A 12,398-nucleotide genomic window follows, 5' to 3' on the forward strand; every position below is an offset into this window, starting at 1 on the left:
TTCTGTCATATAATTGCTATTATTGTGCACAAGTATGCTTTACTAATGCTTTAAACATTTCATTGTTTGTTAGACACACTATGTCTTGCTACTTAGTTCCTTCAAAGAACAACTACAACAGCATGTCCGCATTCATGCTATGGAGGCAGTGATGGCATGTTGGGAGCTTGAACAATCACTTCAAAGCCTTACAGGTTTCCTTGACATCTCTGTTTTGAGAAGTTTTACTGAACAATTTATGGTTCGTCATAATCCGAACCCTACTCGTGTGCTAGGCATAATCAGATAGAGTAACTTCAAGTTGAGCAGTACTGATACCAAACTGCTTTGGCCTATACTGATAAGAACAGCTAAAAGGACCTTCAAGAAAAATGTCCTAGAAGTTGCATAACATTTTAGTATAAAAAATGTTACTTGTTTGAGTTGTTATCATAGTATCATCAAGTGATAATGATCCATATTATTTGGAATAAACTATAGGAATCTTATTCCTCCATTGAACTTTATGCAAAAGCATATTATTTGAAACTTCTCATCGTATCCATCAGAAATGCTTGCTTTACATCATCAACTAACAGAGCCACCTGATACATGATTTAAATGTTTATTTAATAAATCAAGCTATTCTATGATGCTTTTGCAAGTCAAGATTAGTTGCTCGCATGCTTTGCTGACTAATAATACAATTATGGCCACTCAATCGTAGTGATTCAAAGTTCCTTTTGAAAGTTTTTGGGTTATTGAAGGAGAGTATCTGAATATGTCAAATGCAATAGGCGTCTCACCTGGTGAAGGCACAGGAGCAACTATGTCTGATGATGAGGATGACCAAGAAGACAGTGACACAAACTTGTTTGATGGGAGCCTGGACGGACAGGACAGCATGGGATTTGGCCCTCTTGTTCCAACAGAGACTGAACGATCCTTGATGGAACGCGTCAGGCAAGAGCTGAAGCATGACCTGAAACAGGTATATAATGTCAACATTTTGATCTTTCAGATTAAGCATCCCAGACTGTGTAATACTTTGAGAGCTTATACATAATCTTTTGATGAATTATTTTGCTATTAGGGCTACAAGGACAAGATTGTAGACATTAGAGAAGAAATTCTCCGAAAGAGAAGAGCTGGGAAACTTCCTGGGGATAGCACTTCCACCCTGAAGGCTTGGTGGCAATCACACTCCAAGTGGCCTTATCCAACGGTGTGCTTGGTGGCATCTATTCTGTTATTGTATCTTCCATTCATAACCTTTAATGCCTTAAGATCATTGTCTTTTTGGTTCCCATAAAAGGAGGACGACAAGGCACGATTGGTGCAAGAAACAGGGTTGCAGTTAAAGCAGATCAACAACTGGTTCATCAACCAAAGGAAAAGGAATTGGCACAGCAATCCATCATCGTCAAGCTCTGTGAAAAGCAAGCGGAAAAGGTTCGCGATAAACTACTACTCAAGCACTTGTGATGATTTCTTTCCTACATCTCTCGCACTCAAAACTCGAATGCAAATAATGCAGGTGATGACAATGTTTGCTGATTCATAGAACACAATTAGCCAGTGAAAGAAGGACATGACGGCAAAAACAATACTCATATACAATGATGAGAATTTTGCCAACAAAAAGAAAAAAATCTTCCTAGAAGTAAACTGTATTATATTATATATAGGGAAGCTAATTATAGAACTAGAGAAATGGGTATTGGTTTCAGGCTTGATTTGGAGTTTGAATCATTAAGTAGCTTTTACATTGATATAGATATATCATATATCATGCTTGCTAGAGAGATTGAGATTGTGTGAATTGTCTTTCTTTTTCGATTTTTGTATACTATGATCATGAAGTGTTAGACTTGATTTTTGTTTTGCATATACATTGAGAACTATTTGGCAAGAAACGCTTGTGAATGTACAGTTTAATAAAGGGCTGCAATGTTTCTTTATGCTGCCATAGCTTTCTTATGCTGTTTAATTTCAGAAAAGCTAGCAGTGACTGTTCAGTGAACACTGGGAACGACATGATATGATAGAAGATTACAAGGGAAGCAGAGTCAATTCAATTGGGGTTTGATAACTGTTGAAGATGATTTAGAGCTCATGTTACTAAAGATACAATGGGACATGATATGATAGAAGATAAAAGAAACTACAAGGGAAGCAGAGTCAATTCAATTGGGGTTTGATAACTGTTGAAGATGATTTAGAGCTCATGTTACTAAAGATACAATGGGCTTTCAAACATTTTGAGGTGGCATTGAGTATTTTTTTTTTTCTTGAAAAAAAAGAAAAGAAAATAGACATGGCACTCAAGGCTAAGGCCAAAATAAAAATTTTATCATAAATTAAAAATAAACTACTTTATGAATTAAAAAATATAATTTTCAAAATTATATATTTAAAAATATAAAAATAGTGATGTAGTTATTTAGTTAAAACTATTATATGTTTATTTTCTACTTAAATTTTAAATTAAAATAAAAATATAATTTAAGAGGCTATTAGAGTCCAATTATTTTTTTAAAAAAATATGGATGAAATACTTTTTATGATTAAATGATTCAAAATTAGTCATTTATAGTTTTAATTAAAAGTATTATAATTTTGAATCTAAATGTAATGTTGAAAATCATTAAAAATAATTATACGTTTAAAGTGAGCAAATGACTTAAAATAATCATAAAAAAATGATAAATCCCAGTTAGCCTCATTGATCGGTCCCTGGCCGGTGGAAAATTTTCATGGAACCATGAAAGTTTTCCACCGGCCACCAGATAAATTGGGAAGAAAATAATCCTAAAGTAATTTCAATTATGTGTATAATAGTTTTTTATCAAAATTAAACTTTCAATTGTTTCATCATTTACTTAATATCTCCTTCCTCGGCGGCTACTCCATCTGATCTAGAGAGAGAGAGACGATCTGAAGGGCGAACGATGCTGCTCTCTGCGGAGTCTCTCCTCCTCCTTCCTTCTCCTGCCCTCGCCACGAGGCCCTTCATTTGCCTCCGCCATCGCCGCGATGCGCCTCTCCTAGCTCGACGTCGGCGTCGGTTCCTCGATCTGGCAGGCGCAGGCACGGCCAGGCCGGCCAACTCCTTGGGGCGAATTGGGGCTCTGACGGCCAATTCTCTACCTGTGAGATCGTCGCCTCTCACGCACCCTCGCTTTTTTATGTTTGACCATGCCTGTATTTTACTAGTTTTAGTTATTGAAGGTTGGCGTGCCCTTATGCCCCATTGATCGTGGAATTCGAGTTGCTTTAATTCGCCATACTCTTGATGTGAGAAAAATTGAAGTTGAATATGTCAGTTAGGCAATATTTAATTTAGTTTTTCCTGATTTCAAGTAGGTAATCCACTACTTTTTTTTCTTCCATGTATTAAGGTCTCTTCAGTTTTGTTGTTTGCTATTAAGAACTATTGCAAAATAATTCATCCTGAATCAAGTACCAGAAGGAACTTTCTGAACATTTTACTGGGGCTAGTTAAGTTCCTGTAGGGTAGCTTGTGAAAACATGCTGATTCTGGTTTGTTTGTTTCCTTTCTTTCCCTTTGGAGAATCCACCACCTAACTTGGTTATGCTTATATGCCTGCAATTTGATATATTCACGCTCCAACTATATGCAGCAAAGTAATGGTGCTTATACGGTAGGTGATTTTATGACGAAAAAGGAAGATCTTCATTTTGTGAAGCGTAACACTTCGGTAGATAAAGGTACTAATAGTATCACTATGTTTTGTTTATTCATTTATATGTTTATTTTTCTTCTTCTTCTTCTTCAGTCCTACACTAATTGCATAGTTTACCCATCTGATGTTAAAAGCACTGCAGATGCTAGTGGAGAACAGGATTACAGGATTTCCTGTGATTGATGATGATTGGAAGTTGGTACGTTCTTTTCTTCACCAGATATAATTTCAATGCTTGTTGAAACTTGTGCTTGTTTGTCATTGTTGTATGATTGTATCTCCAAGTCACCAAAATTTTCTTCCTAAGGGTATGGAAATATGCTCATTCTTCGGTTAATCTTTAATGCATAGTGTTTGTGTGTGTGTGTATGTGTTTTGAATAACCAGACATATTTATATAAATTTGTTCATACATCGTAGAAACAGTTATACATTAATGATTCAATTAGAGATTCTCTATACTATATGAGATGGTAAAGTGATAATTCTCAGTTCTTTTATTTAAATTTTCATGTAATAGCTGATATAATTTTTGTTAGTTTAAGAATCAATGTAAAACCTGTTTTTTTTTTCATTGTCTATGCATGATCGAGCCATTTCTATCAAATATATTCCCTTGTTTTCTTGTTGATGTTAAAGAAGGCTGATGGTTGGATATTATTTGATGTCGGTAAAACTCATCTAAGGGGTCATGACAAGTTAAAATTGACACTATCTATTGCTGCATTAGCAATACTCTCAGGAACCATGTTATGTCAGATTGCATGACCACACAACAATCCTTTGTTCAGGTCAAAAGTCAATTATTGTCTCTGACATCCTCAGTGTCCACAGCTTTTGCTTAAATTTTTCAAGAGTGATTTTTGATGGTCGTGACAGAAAAAGATCAGTCCTTGAGAAGCCTCTTCAGAATTTGGAGTTGCTTTAATTGCTCTCCAATAGCAGCCAAGGAACAGTGGTTGGTCTTTGGTTCAATTTTTTAAGGACTACTCTGCTATAGGAAAAATTTTCATGTGCTTAGCAACTTGCTCTTTAAAAGTCGGTTCAATTAGTTCTAAAAGAATTAGTATGTGCTTTTGATTGCGTATTAGTAATCCAAAAGTTTCTAATTAGCAATTAAAAGCAACACTTTAATCTTAATGTTATACTTTGGTGTGTTAGGAGGTAGAAATGAGTTATATTCTTCTTTTTTAAAGCCTAAATTTTGAACCTTGTATTGTTGACAACTTATTTGGAAATGGCTTCATAACTTTTGGGCTTTATTTGGTGCAAAGGGTATCCTAGCTATAGATAATTCAAAAGATTTGAATTATGTTAATTTGTTGAATATGATCATATTTGATGCCTTAGGGATGCCAATTAAGATTCAAGTGGTTAGAAGAATGTTCATTGATGTTGCTGCAATGATCATTGATTTTAATTTGATACCAGAAAATGACTGGTTATAGTTCCCATTTATTTTGTGCATAAGTTTCTCAAATGCAGTTGGAAGTTCCTTTTTTCTTTTACCTTGATTACTTGTAAACATTTTTAGGAATGCTTGTTTTATGATGTCTTCTTAATTTTCCTTGTTGCAGGTTGGTGTCGTTTCAGATTATGATTTGTTAGCACTTGATTCAATTTCAGGTCTTGTCCTTTTTAAATTATGTTTGATTTTTTGGTACCTATTATCACCTTGTTGACTGCCTACATATATATAACCTCTTGAATTTCTCCTGCAAGCAGCATGATTCAATTTAACTGCATTTGAGCTTCCTAATTAGCTCAAGTCAGCTTCTCTCATTTGTCAATCGATAATTTACCTTGATGTTAGTACATTGAAACTGAATGTTGTGTAGCATCATCACTAGTTTTTCAGTTATAAGATGAAGACTGTGCCTAGTGCAAGATTTGAAGCTATCAGACTGAAGTTTTGGGAGCTTCTCATGAGCAATGATTTCAATGTTGTATATCTTAGGTGTCTGATTAATGAGGAAAGATCTATGTTGACGACAAATATTTGAGATCTTGTGGATGTGTTATTGATTCCAATTGAGCTTTCTCAAGTTTGAAAACAATGTGATAATCTTTAAGGGTTCATGGACGCTTAAGAAAACCTGTGGGAGGGCTTTGTATAACATGTGAAAATTTAAGCAATGGAAAGGAGAATGGTTGAGACAATAACACATTAGGAAAGTTGTTATAGTGCTATTGTAATATCCTCTCATAATGGATAGGATCTTTCAAACCATGTACTTGATGTTCCAGCTTTCTAAAGAGACATAATAGTCCCTATCTTAGTCTTATTATGTACTACAAATGAGCTTTCCTTCAGCGAGAAGCAGTACATCTTCATCAACATATTTTTTAAACTTTGAGAGCTATAATTATCGTCTCTACAAGAATACCATGACACTTAAATACATAATGTCTGTTGTACCATCATCATCATTATTTATCCAAACATATTTGCCCCAACTATTTGGGGTTGGCTACACAAATCTTATTTCTCTATCAATTAAGTCATTTTTTTGTTATATCAACTAATATTTTCTTTGGTGTCCTACTAGCTCTTTATACTTTCCAGTCTAATATTCAACTCTTCTAAATAGTTGCCTTTTAACATATTCGTACCATTTCAAACTATTTTCTTTCATTTTATCTTAAATTGGAACTACACTTAATCACTCATCAATATTTATTATTTTATATCTATCCTTTCAAATAACTCCACACATCCTTCTTAACATTCTCATCTTTGTTACAATGACTTTTTGTTTGTATTGTATCCTAACAATCCAACACTCTGATCTATAAAATATGGTGAACACTCTCATCTATAAAATATGGTGGATCATACTGTAGTCTTAATACAATACACAATATCTCTTGTTAGGTATCTTTTTATTCTTCTCACTTGATTCTTCATTGTCTCTTGAGGTATAAATAGAAAATTTGATGCCTTAGCCACTCTCTCTCCCCACTTCTCTTGCTTTATGTGAATATAGATATGCTTACTTATCAATTTTGGCACCCTAATTTGTAACAATGAGTTTTCTTTTCTGTTCAGGAAGTGGACGAACTGAGACAAGCATGTTTCCTGAGGTTGATAGTACGTGGAAAGTATGTGCTTTATATAACAATATTTGTTTATTCATATTACTTATCAAGATATTGCATTTAATAGTATATATGTTTCAGTTAGTATGTTTTTCTTCTCGAAAGATTTTTCAACCATAAATGGGGGAAGGATATGCAAGTTTTGATGTTTCCAAAATGGTAGAACTTACACAATGTCTTCAAGTTTTGACTAACGAGTTGTTTAGTTGCATTCCCATAGATAGATTCAAGTATTCTCTCACATATAAGCTTTTGGTCATGTTAGATAACTTGCAAACTGCAAATCTATTTGTAGTTAGTCCTTAAAGTTGCAAGTGTTACTTGCATTTTAAAATGGCTACCTGCCTTTATGCAAGTAACATGGAATCGTGAACAATTGTAACATCAACAAAAATTATGTTGTGATCATTTGGGATTTGATTATATGAATTATACTCCATTTTATTCCCTATTTAACATAATATCATTATTGATATTTATGTCATTGACAAATATTTGGTATATTCTTCTTTCTAAAATGACATTTGTTTAATCATCAAGATGTTATAGAAAATTGTTGCCCAATAATTATCACTTTGGACAGAAAAAACATACCATAGGTTAGGAGTTTTTGGTAGTTCAACAGAGTATTTAGGTTCGAAAGGCCTATCAAGTGTTTTTAAAATCACCTTGTAGCCCAAAAATGATCGTTCAGATAGAAAATTTCCATAAGAAAGGTTAATAGGAGTGTTAGCTAGGCAATCATGGGAAGTGTGGGGAAGTGCTTTTGAGTTGGAAAAAATCCATCTAGGAAAATCACCTTGATGATCAATAAGAGACCATTTGCAAAGAAAATCACACTAACATTTCTATAGTGCTGAGTAGGGCGAATGAATGTTTTTGTTTTCTATTTCAAAACCCCCATCAAGGTGATTTTTTCAAAAAAGTTTTGTGGAACGTAACAGGGATCTAATGTTTTTAAGCTCAAATGATCAATCAAACAACAACAACAACAACAACCAAGTTATCCCACTAAGTGGGGCTCAAATGATCAATCAAAATGAGTTAAAAATTTCAAAACTCAATTTGAGTTTAAAACACTGAACCTAGGAGACTCTGGATATTTGGAGAGAGAAGATGCATGATTTTGGTATCTTGAAAGTAGAAAGCATGATTTTTGGAAATCCAAACTTGAGGTGATGGTATGGTTTTGTGCGACTTCTTTTCATCTACCTCTACCTCCACGCCTTTAAACTAGCTAGTTCGACTAATCTACCTTTGGAATGTATCTATCTTTGAGTGTGTATGTTCGTATCATTTTAATATATATTTCCTCATATTTCATCTAATACACCTTGTTGCTTCTCCAGTAATAATACTACCTTTTATTTTATAGTTCCCTAGTAAGCTCACATTTTACTTCTTTTATTGCCTGACGCTCTTCCACGTAAAGCATAACTATTCCTCTGTACATTTCATTTATTCAGTCTTTTTTTTTTTTTTTTTTTGCTTTCTGTAAACTCAAGCATTAAGTTTCTAGATTTTTTATCCACAACTCAAGTTTCTAATTTATTTTAAGTACTGATTAATTAGGATAATTTCATTTGCGATTAACAAACACAAAAGTTTATACCTAAAATTGAATATTAAAATGTGAAATTATTATCTCCAAAGATATAATAACTTTAAATTAAATAATACATCTAGGTATAGGATCTATCCCTACATTGAGCCCTATGCAAGGGTATATTGGTAACTTTCCTAGAATCATAAGCCAAGCTGAGAGTTGAATTACCATCTTGCGGCAGGTATTCAATGAAATCCAGAAGTTACTGAGTAAAACTAATGGTAGAATTATTGGAGACGTGATGACTCCCGCTCCTCTTGTTGTTCAGGAAACAACCAACTTTGAAGATGCTGCAAGGTATGTGCGGTGAACCATAGCTTGAATTCTTTAAATAACAGCTTGAATGAAAATTTCTGGAGTTACATCATTTTTGGTTGCAGGCTACTACTTGAAACAAAGTATCGTAGACTTCCAGTCGTTGACAATGATGGTAAATTGGTATGTGAATTACACACTACTATTTTTTGTATTTGTTTGTTTGTATTGATATGTGCTTATCCTAATGATCTATTAAACATCAAAGGTTGGGCTCATTACAAGGGGAAATGTAGTTCGAGCAGCACTCCAAATAAAGCGTGACATTGAGAAAAATTCTCAAGTCTAAGATGTAAATTTCATGAATGAGATAGTTCATGTAGCAGCTGTTACTTTGACCTAGAATAAGAAATATTTTGAGAAATAATAAAAAAGTTCGGGAGGATAAATTATTTGCTATATTGATTGCCTAGTTTATTGAGAACACAGTTATCTGGTTTTGCACTATTTTTTTTTCTTCTGTCTTCTCTTTACACCGCATATTACAACCGACCGCGCCTTACGCTCTGTTTGGGAAGAGGTGAGGGAAAGGGAGGGAAAGGTAAGGAAGGGGAAAAAGAAAATTTACCTTTGTTTGGGATGGGGTGAGGTAAGGAGGGGAAGGGGAAAGAAGGGGAAGTGTTCCCCTTCCATGCCCATAAATAGCCACAGTTTCTTACACCCCAAATCGGGGTGTAAGGAAGGGGAAGCAAATATTACTCCCGTTTATTCCAATTTTACCCATTAAACGGAGAAGAGGCCGCGATGGAGACGAGGCCGCGATGGAGACGCCGCCGAAGATGTTGGCCGCGATGAAGTCCTCTGCTTTCTTGTCTATGCCACTCCATCCCTTCTCCTCCTGATCTTCCTCTTCTCGCACATAGTTCATGCCCACTGTGGTACTGCTTTTCGTGCCTTCCCCCTCGGCTTGTCGTTCACTGCTCGCCTTCATGAACTCGTCGTAGACATCAGTCGTTGGAGAAGAACACGAGAGCTTCAACTCGCCGGCGAGGCAGAAGACGATGACGATGTTACTTGCAGAGCAGGAAGAGGCACTATTTTTAAAAAAAATAATCTAGGCATCTCGCCCTTCGCCACCTCTTTCAAAACCCTCTGGTTCAAAAATCTATCATTGCAGATGACTCTAGCTCACGTGTTTGCGATAGGTACATACGATGAACGAGCACAACTCAGTCACTTGGGTTGGACTCCCCTACTGGAGCAGATAACCTAAGGTCTTAACCTGGTAAAGTCATAACCTTGCACCCTTTCCCTTTGTAATAATCGATATCTCCTATTGACACCCCTCATGCACCTTCCAAGCTTTGATCAGTCCCTAGGAATTGGTCGAGAGGTACATGACACAAATGGAACTCTATATTGCACAAGCGCTGCTCCGATCTCAAACAGTTGAGCTTACCAACTAGCTTCAAGACCATCTCTCGAGACCAAGTTAATTGCCACCCTCCGAGTAAGCTCAAGAACAAGCCTGCCAAGCCTTGTCCGAGCAGGATGAGTCCCTAACCCGAGCGATCAAGGCCGAAGGGGAAATATGTCCTTTATAAATGCAGGCCTTGAGAGTCGAGATATCATGGCTCGAGAGGCCAAGGAGGCAACGACCGAAGCAACTAAAGATGTCCAAGACAGTGTTCAAGTCCTTGAGTGTTAGACTCAAATCAGTGAAAGAGATATAAGTATAGGGATTAGGGATTACAATTAAAATCTCATATTGAAAATATATAGAGAAGATTATGAGTTTATAAGATGAAAAATATCTATATTGATATGAGAATTTTTTAGATAAAATCTAAAAATAAAATCATCATACCAATATGTGAATTCCATCAGTCATAACAATTAGTATTAAAGTCATTATCTATGTGAAGCCATATGAAGAATCTCAGAAAAAAATGAAGGAGATATTGATGATCATCTCCATTAGTATGAGATTTTTTAGATAAAATTTAAAAATAAAATCATGAAAATTTAAGTTCAAAGTGAATAATATTATATTATTGTGGAGATTTGTAGAGTCTTAACGATAAAACTACTAGCTACTAAGGCCAACCATGACTACTTAAAGGTACACAATCTTTGACCGAGAACAACTAGACTCCCTCCGAATGACTGAGACTAAGTGTTGGGAGAAATGAGAAATTGAATTATGAAAATCTCCTAAAATGGCTGAGCAGATAATTGCAAGGGGTTGACTTTCTTCCAACTCGACTTTGAGGGGCTATCCAACAATTCAAAGAACACAAATATCCTCCCCTCGGTGCTCCCGACGACTTCTTGGACTACAATACAACACTATTCAATTATACTCTAAAGCATTCAAAAATGAACAAAACTGACCATTCCTTTTACTTTTCGCTATGTAGTATCAAACTTTGTATGAACCCCACCTCACTATAACTCAAATAAATAACCCAAATAATAACCAATAAAGACGGTCACCATCTCTCATATTGTAGAAGTAAACCCCCTGTCAAGGCTACTTGAAATGTGATCCACTTATACAACTCCACAAATCATAGACATTCCACCTTAGGTCGATCAAAGAAGGGGCCATGGACCAGGTAACAGAGATGCCTTAAGCTTCTAGCTAAGGGTTGAGCAAGCCGAGAACCTCTATCAGAAACCATGTAAAATAAGTAGTCGACCAAGGACGAAACAACGTAGGAACCTCAACCATGATCGAGTGAAATCAACCTTTGAACAAGGACCAAACAACGTAGGAGGCTCGGGCATAGTCAAGTGAAATAAGCTTTTGGTTAAGAACTGAATAACGTAGGGGATTGTTCGTAACCTACTGAAAAAAGCCTTCGACCAAAGATCAAGACCAAATAAATAAAGAGTCTTAGTCAAGGACCGAGTGAAATAAGCCTTTCGCTAAGGACCAAACAATATAGGAGGCTCAGGCACAACCGAGTGAAATAAGCCTTCAGCCAAGGATTAAATTCAGTAGAGGACTTGGGCATGACCGAGTAAAATAAACCTTCGACCAAGGACCGAATAGCGTAGGGGGCTTGGGCATGACCGAGTGAAATAAGCCTTCAACCAAGGAACAAATAAATAAGGAGTTTTAGCCAAGGACTGAGTGAAGGAAGCATTCGACCAAGGACCACATAAATAAGGAGTCTCGGCCAAGGACTGAGTGAAATAAGTATTTGACCAAGGACCGAATCAATAAGCAGTCTCGGCCAAGGGCCAAGTGAAATAAACATTCAGCCAAGGAGGACGGAATAAGAGAAATAGGTGGCTTGGAGCCTAACAATTTTGAACCTGAGATAAACATACATTCCTTCCCACACTAACATACATATGATGATATGAATTAAAAACGTAACAATCTACATTACCATCAAGTGAAGTACGACCTTAAATTGAAAGCATTTTCAATGCTTTACCTTACCCTCCAAATAATAAGCTCTTGAGCTCAACTTCTGTATCACTTTGAAGGGGCCTTCCAACTTAGCTACTATCTTCCTAGTAATGCCCATGGCCTGATCCCGACACAAGACCATATCCCCCACCTGAAAGAAGCTAAGCAAGGTAGGACCCTTTTGTTGAAAGCTTAGCTAACTCTTCTTTGACAAGACTCCATACACACCGCCCCACACTACTTCTCCTTGGCTAAATCCAGCTACAACAACTTCTAGTTGAGATTTGTTTCAGGGTCATACATCCGTACATGTGCGGACTCCATCCCT

At 36.0% G+C, this 12,398-nt stretch overlaps 2 protein-coding genes across 2 annotated transcripts in view; both read left to right on the forward strand.

Moving 5' to 3' along the window:
* LOC141813970 (homeobox protein knotted-1-like 2) overlaps positions 1–1,867 on the forward strand; it is an 8,714-nt gene extending 6,847 nt beyond the window's left edge. The window contains exons 2-6 of the mRNA XM_074701974.1: positions 74–194; positions 777–970; positions 1,073–1,204; positions 1,295–1,431; positions 1,517–1,867. Coding sequence (XP_074558075.1) covers positions 74–194; positions 777–970; positions 1,073–1,204; positions 1,295–1,431; positions 1,517–1,520 — 588 coding nt within the window. The 3' untranslated portion in view covers positions 1,521–1,867. The remainder of the gene's footprint in view (positions 1–73; positions 195–776; positions 971–1,072; positions 1,205–1,294; positions 1,432–1,516) is intronic.
* A 1,042-nt stretch (positions 1,868–2,909) lies between these two features.
* On the forward strand, positions 2,910–9,083 carry LOC141813971 (CBS domain-containing protein CBSX1, chloroplastic-like). Its single transcript, XM_074701975.1, has 8 exons — positions 2,910–3,131; positions 3,624–3,711; positions 3,821–3,885; positions 5,264–5,312; positions 6,736–6,788; positions 8,573–8,688; positions 8,772–8,829; positions 8,915–9,083. Exons 1-8 carry the CDS (start codon positions 2,931–2,933, stop codon positions 8,993–8,995), a joined length of 711 nt encoding a protein of 236 aa, XP_074558076.1. The 5' UTR covers positions 2,910–2,930; the 3' UTR covers positions 8,996–9,083.
* The last annotated feature ends 3,315 nt before the right edge of the window (positions 9,084–12,398 follow it).

Source organism: Curcuma longa, chromosome 20 (assembly GCF_044706935.1).
Source record: "Curcuma longa cultivar G26 ecotype Majalengka, Jawa Barat chromosome 20, ITB_CL_G26_1.1, whole genome shotgun sequence".
NCBI lineage: Eukaryota > Viridiplantae > Streptophyta > Magnoliopsida > Zingiberales > Zingiberaceae > Curcuma > Curcuma longa.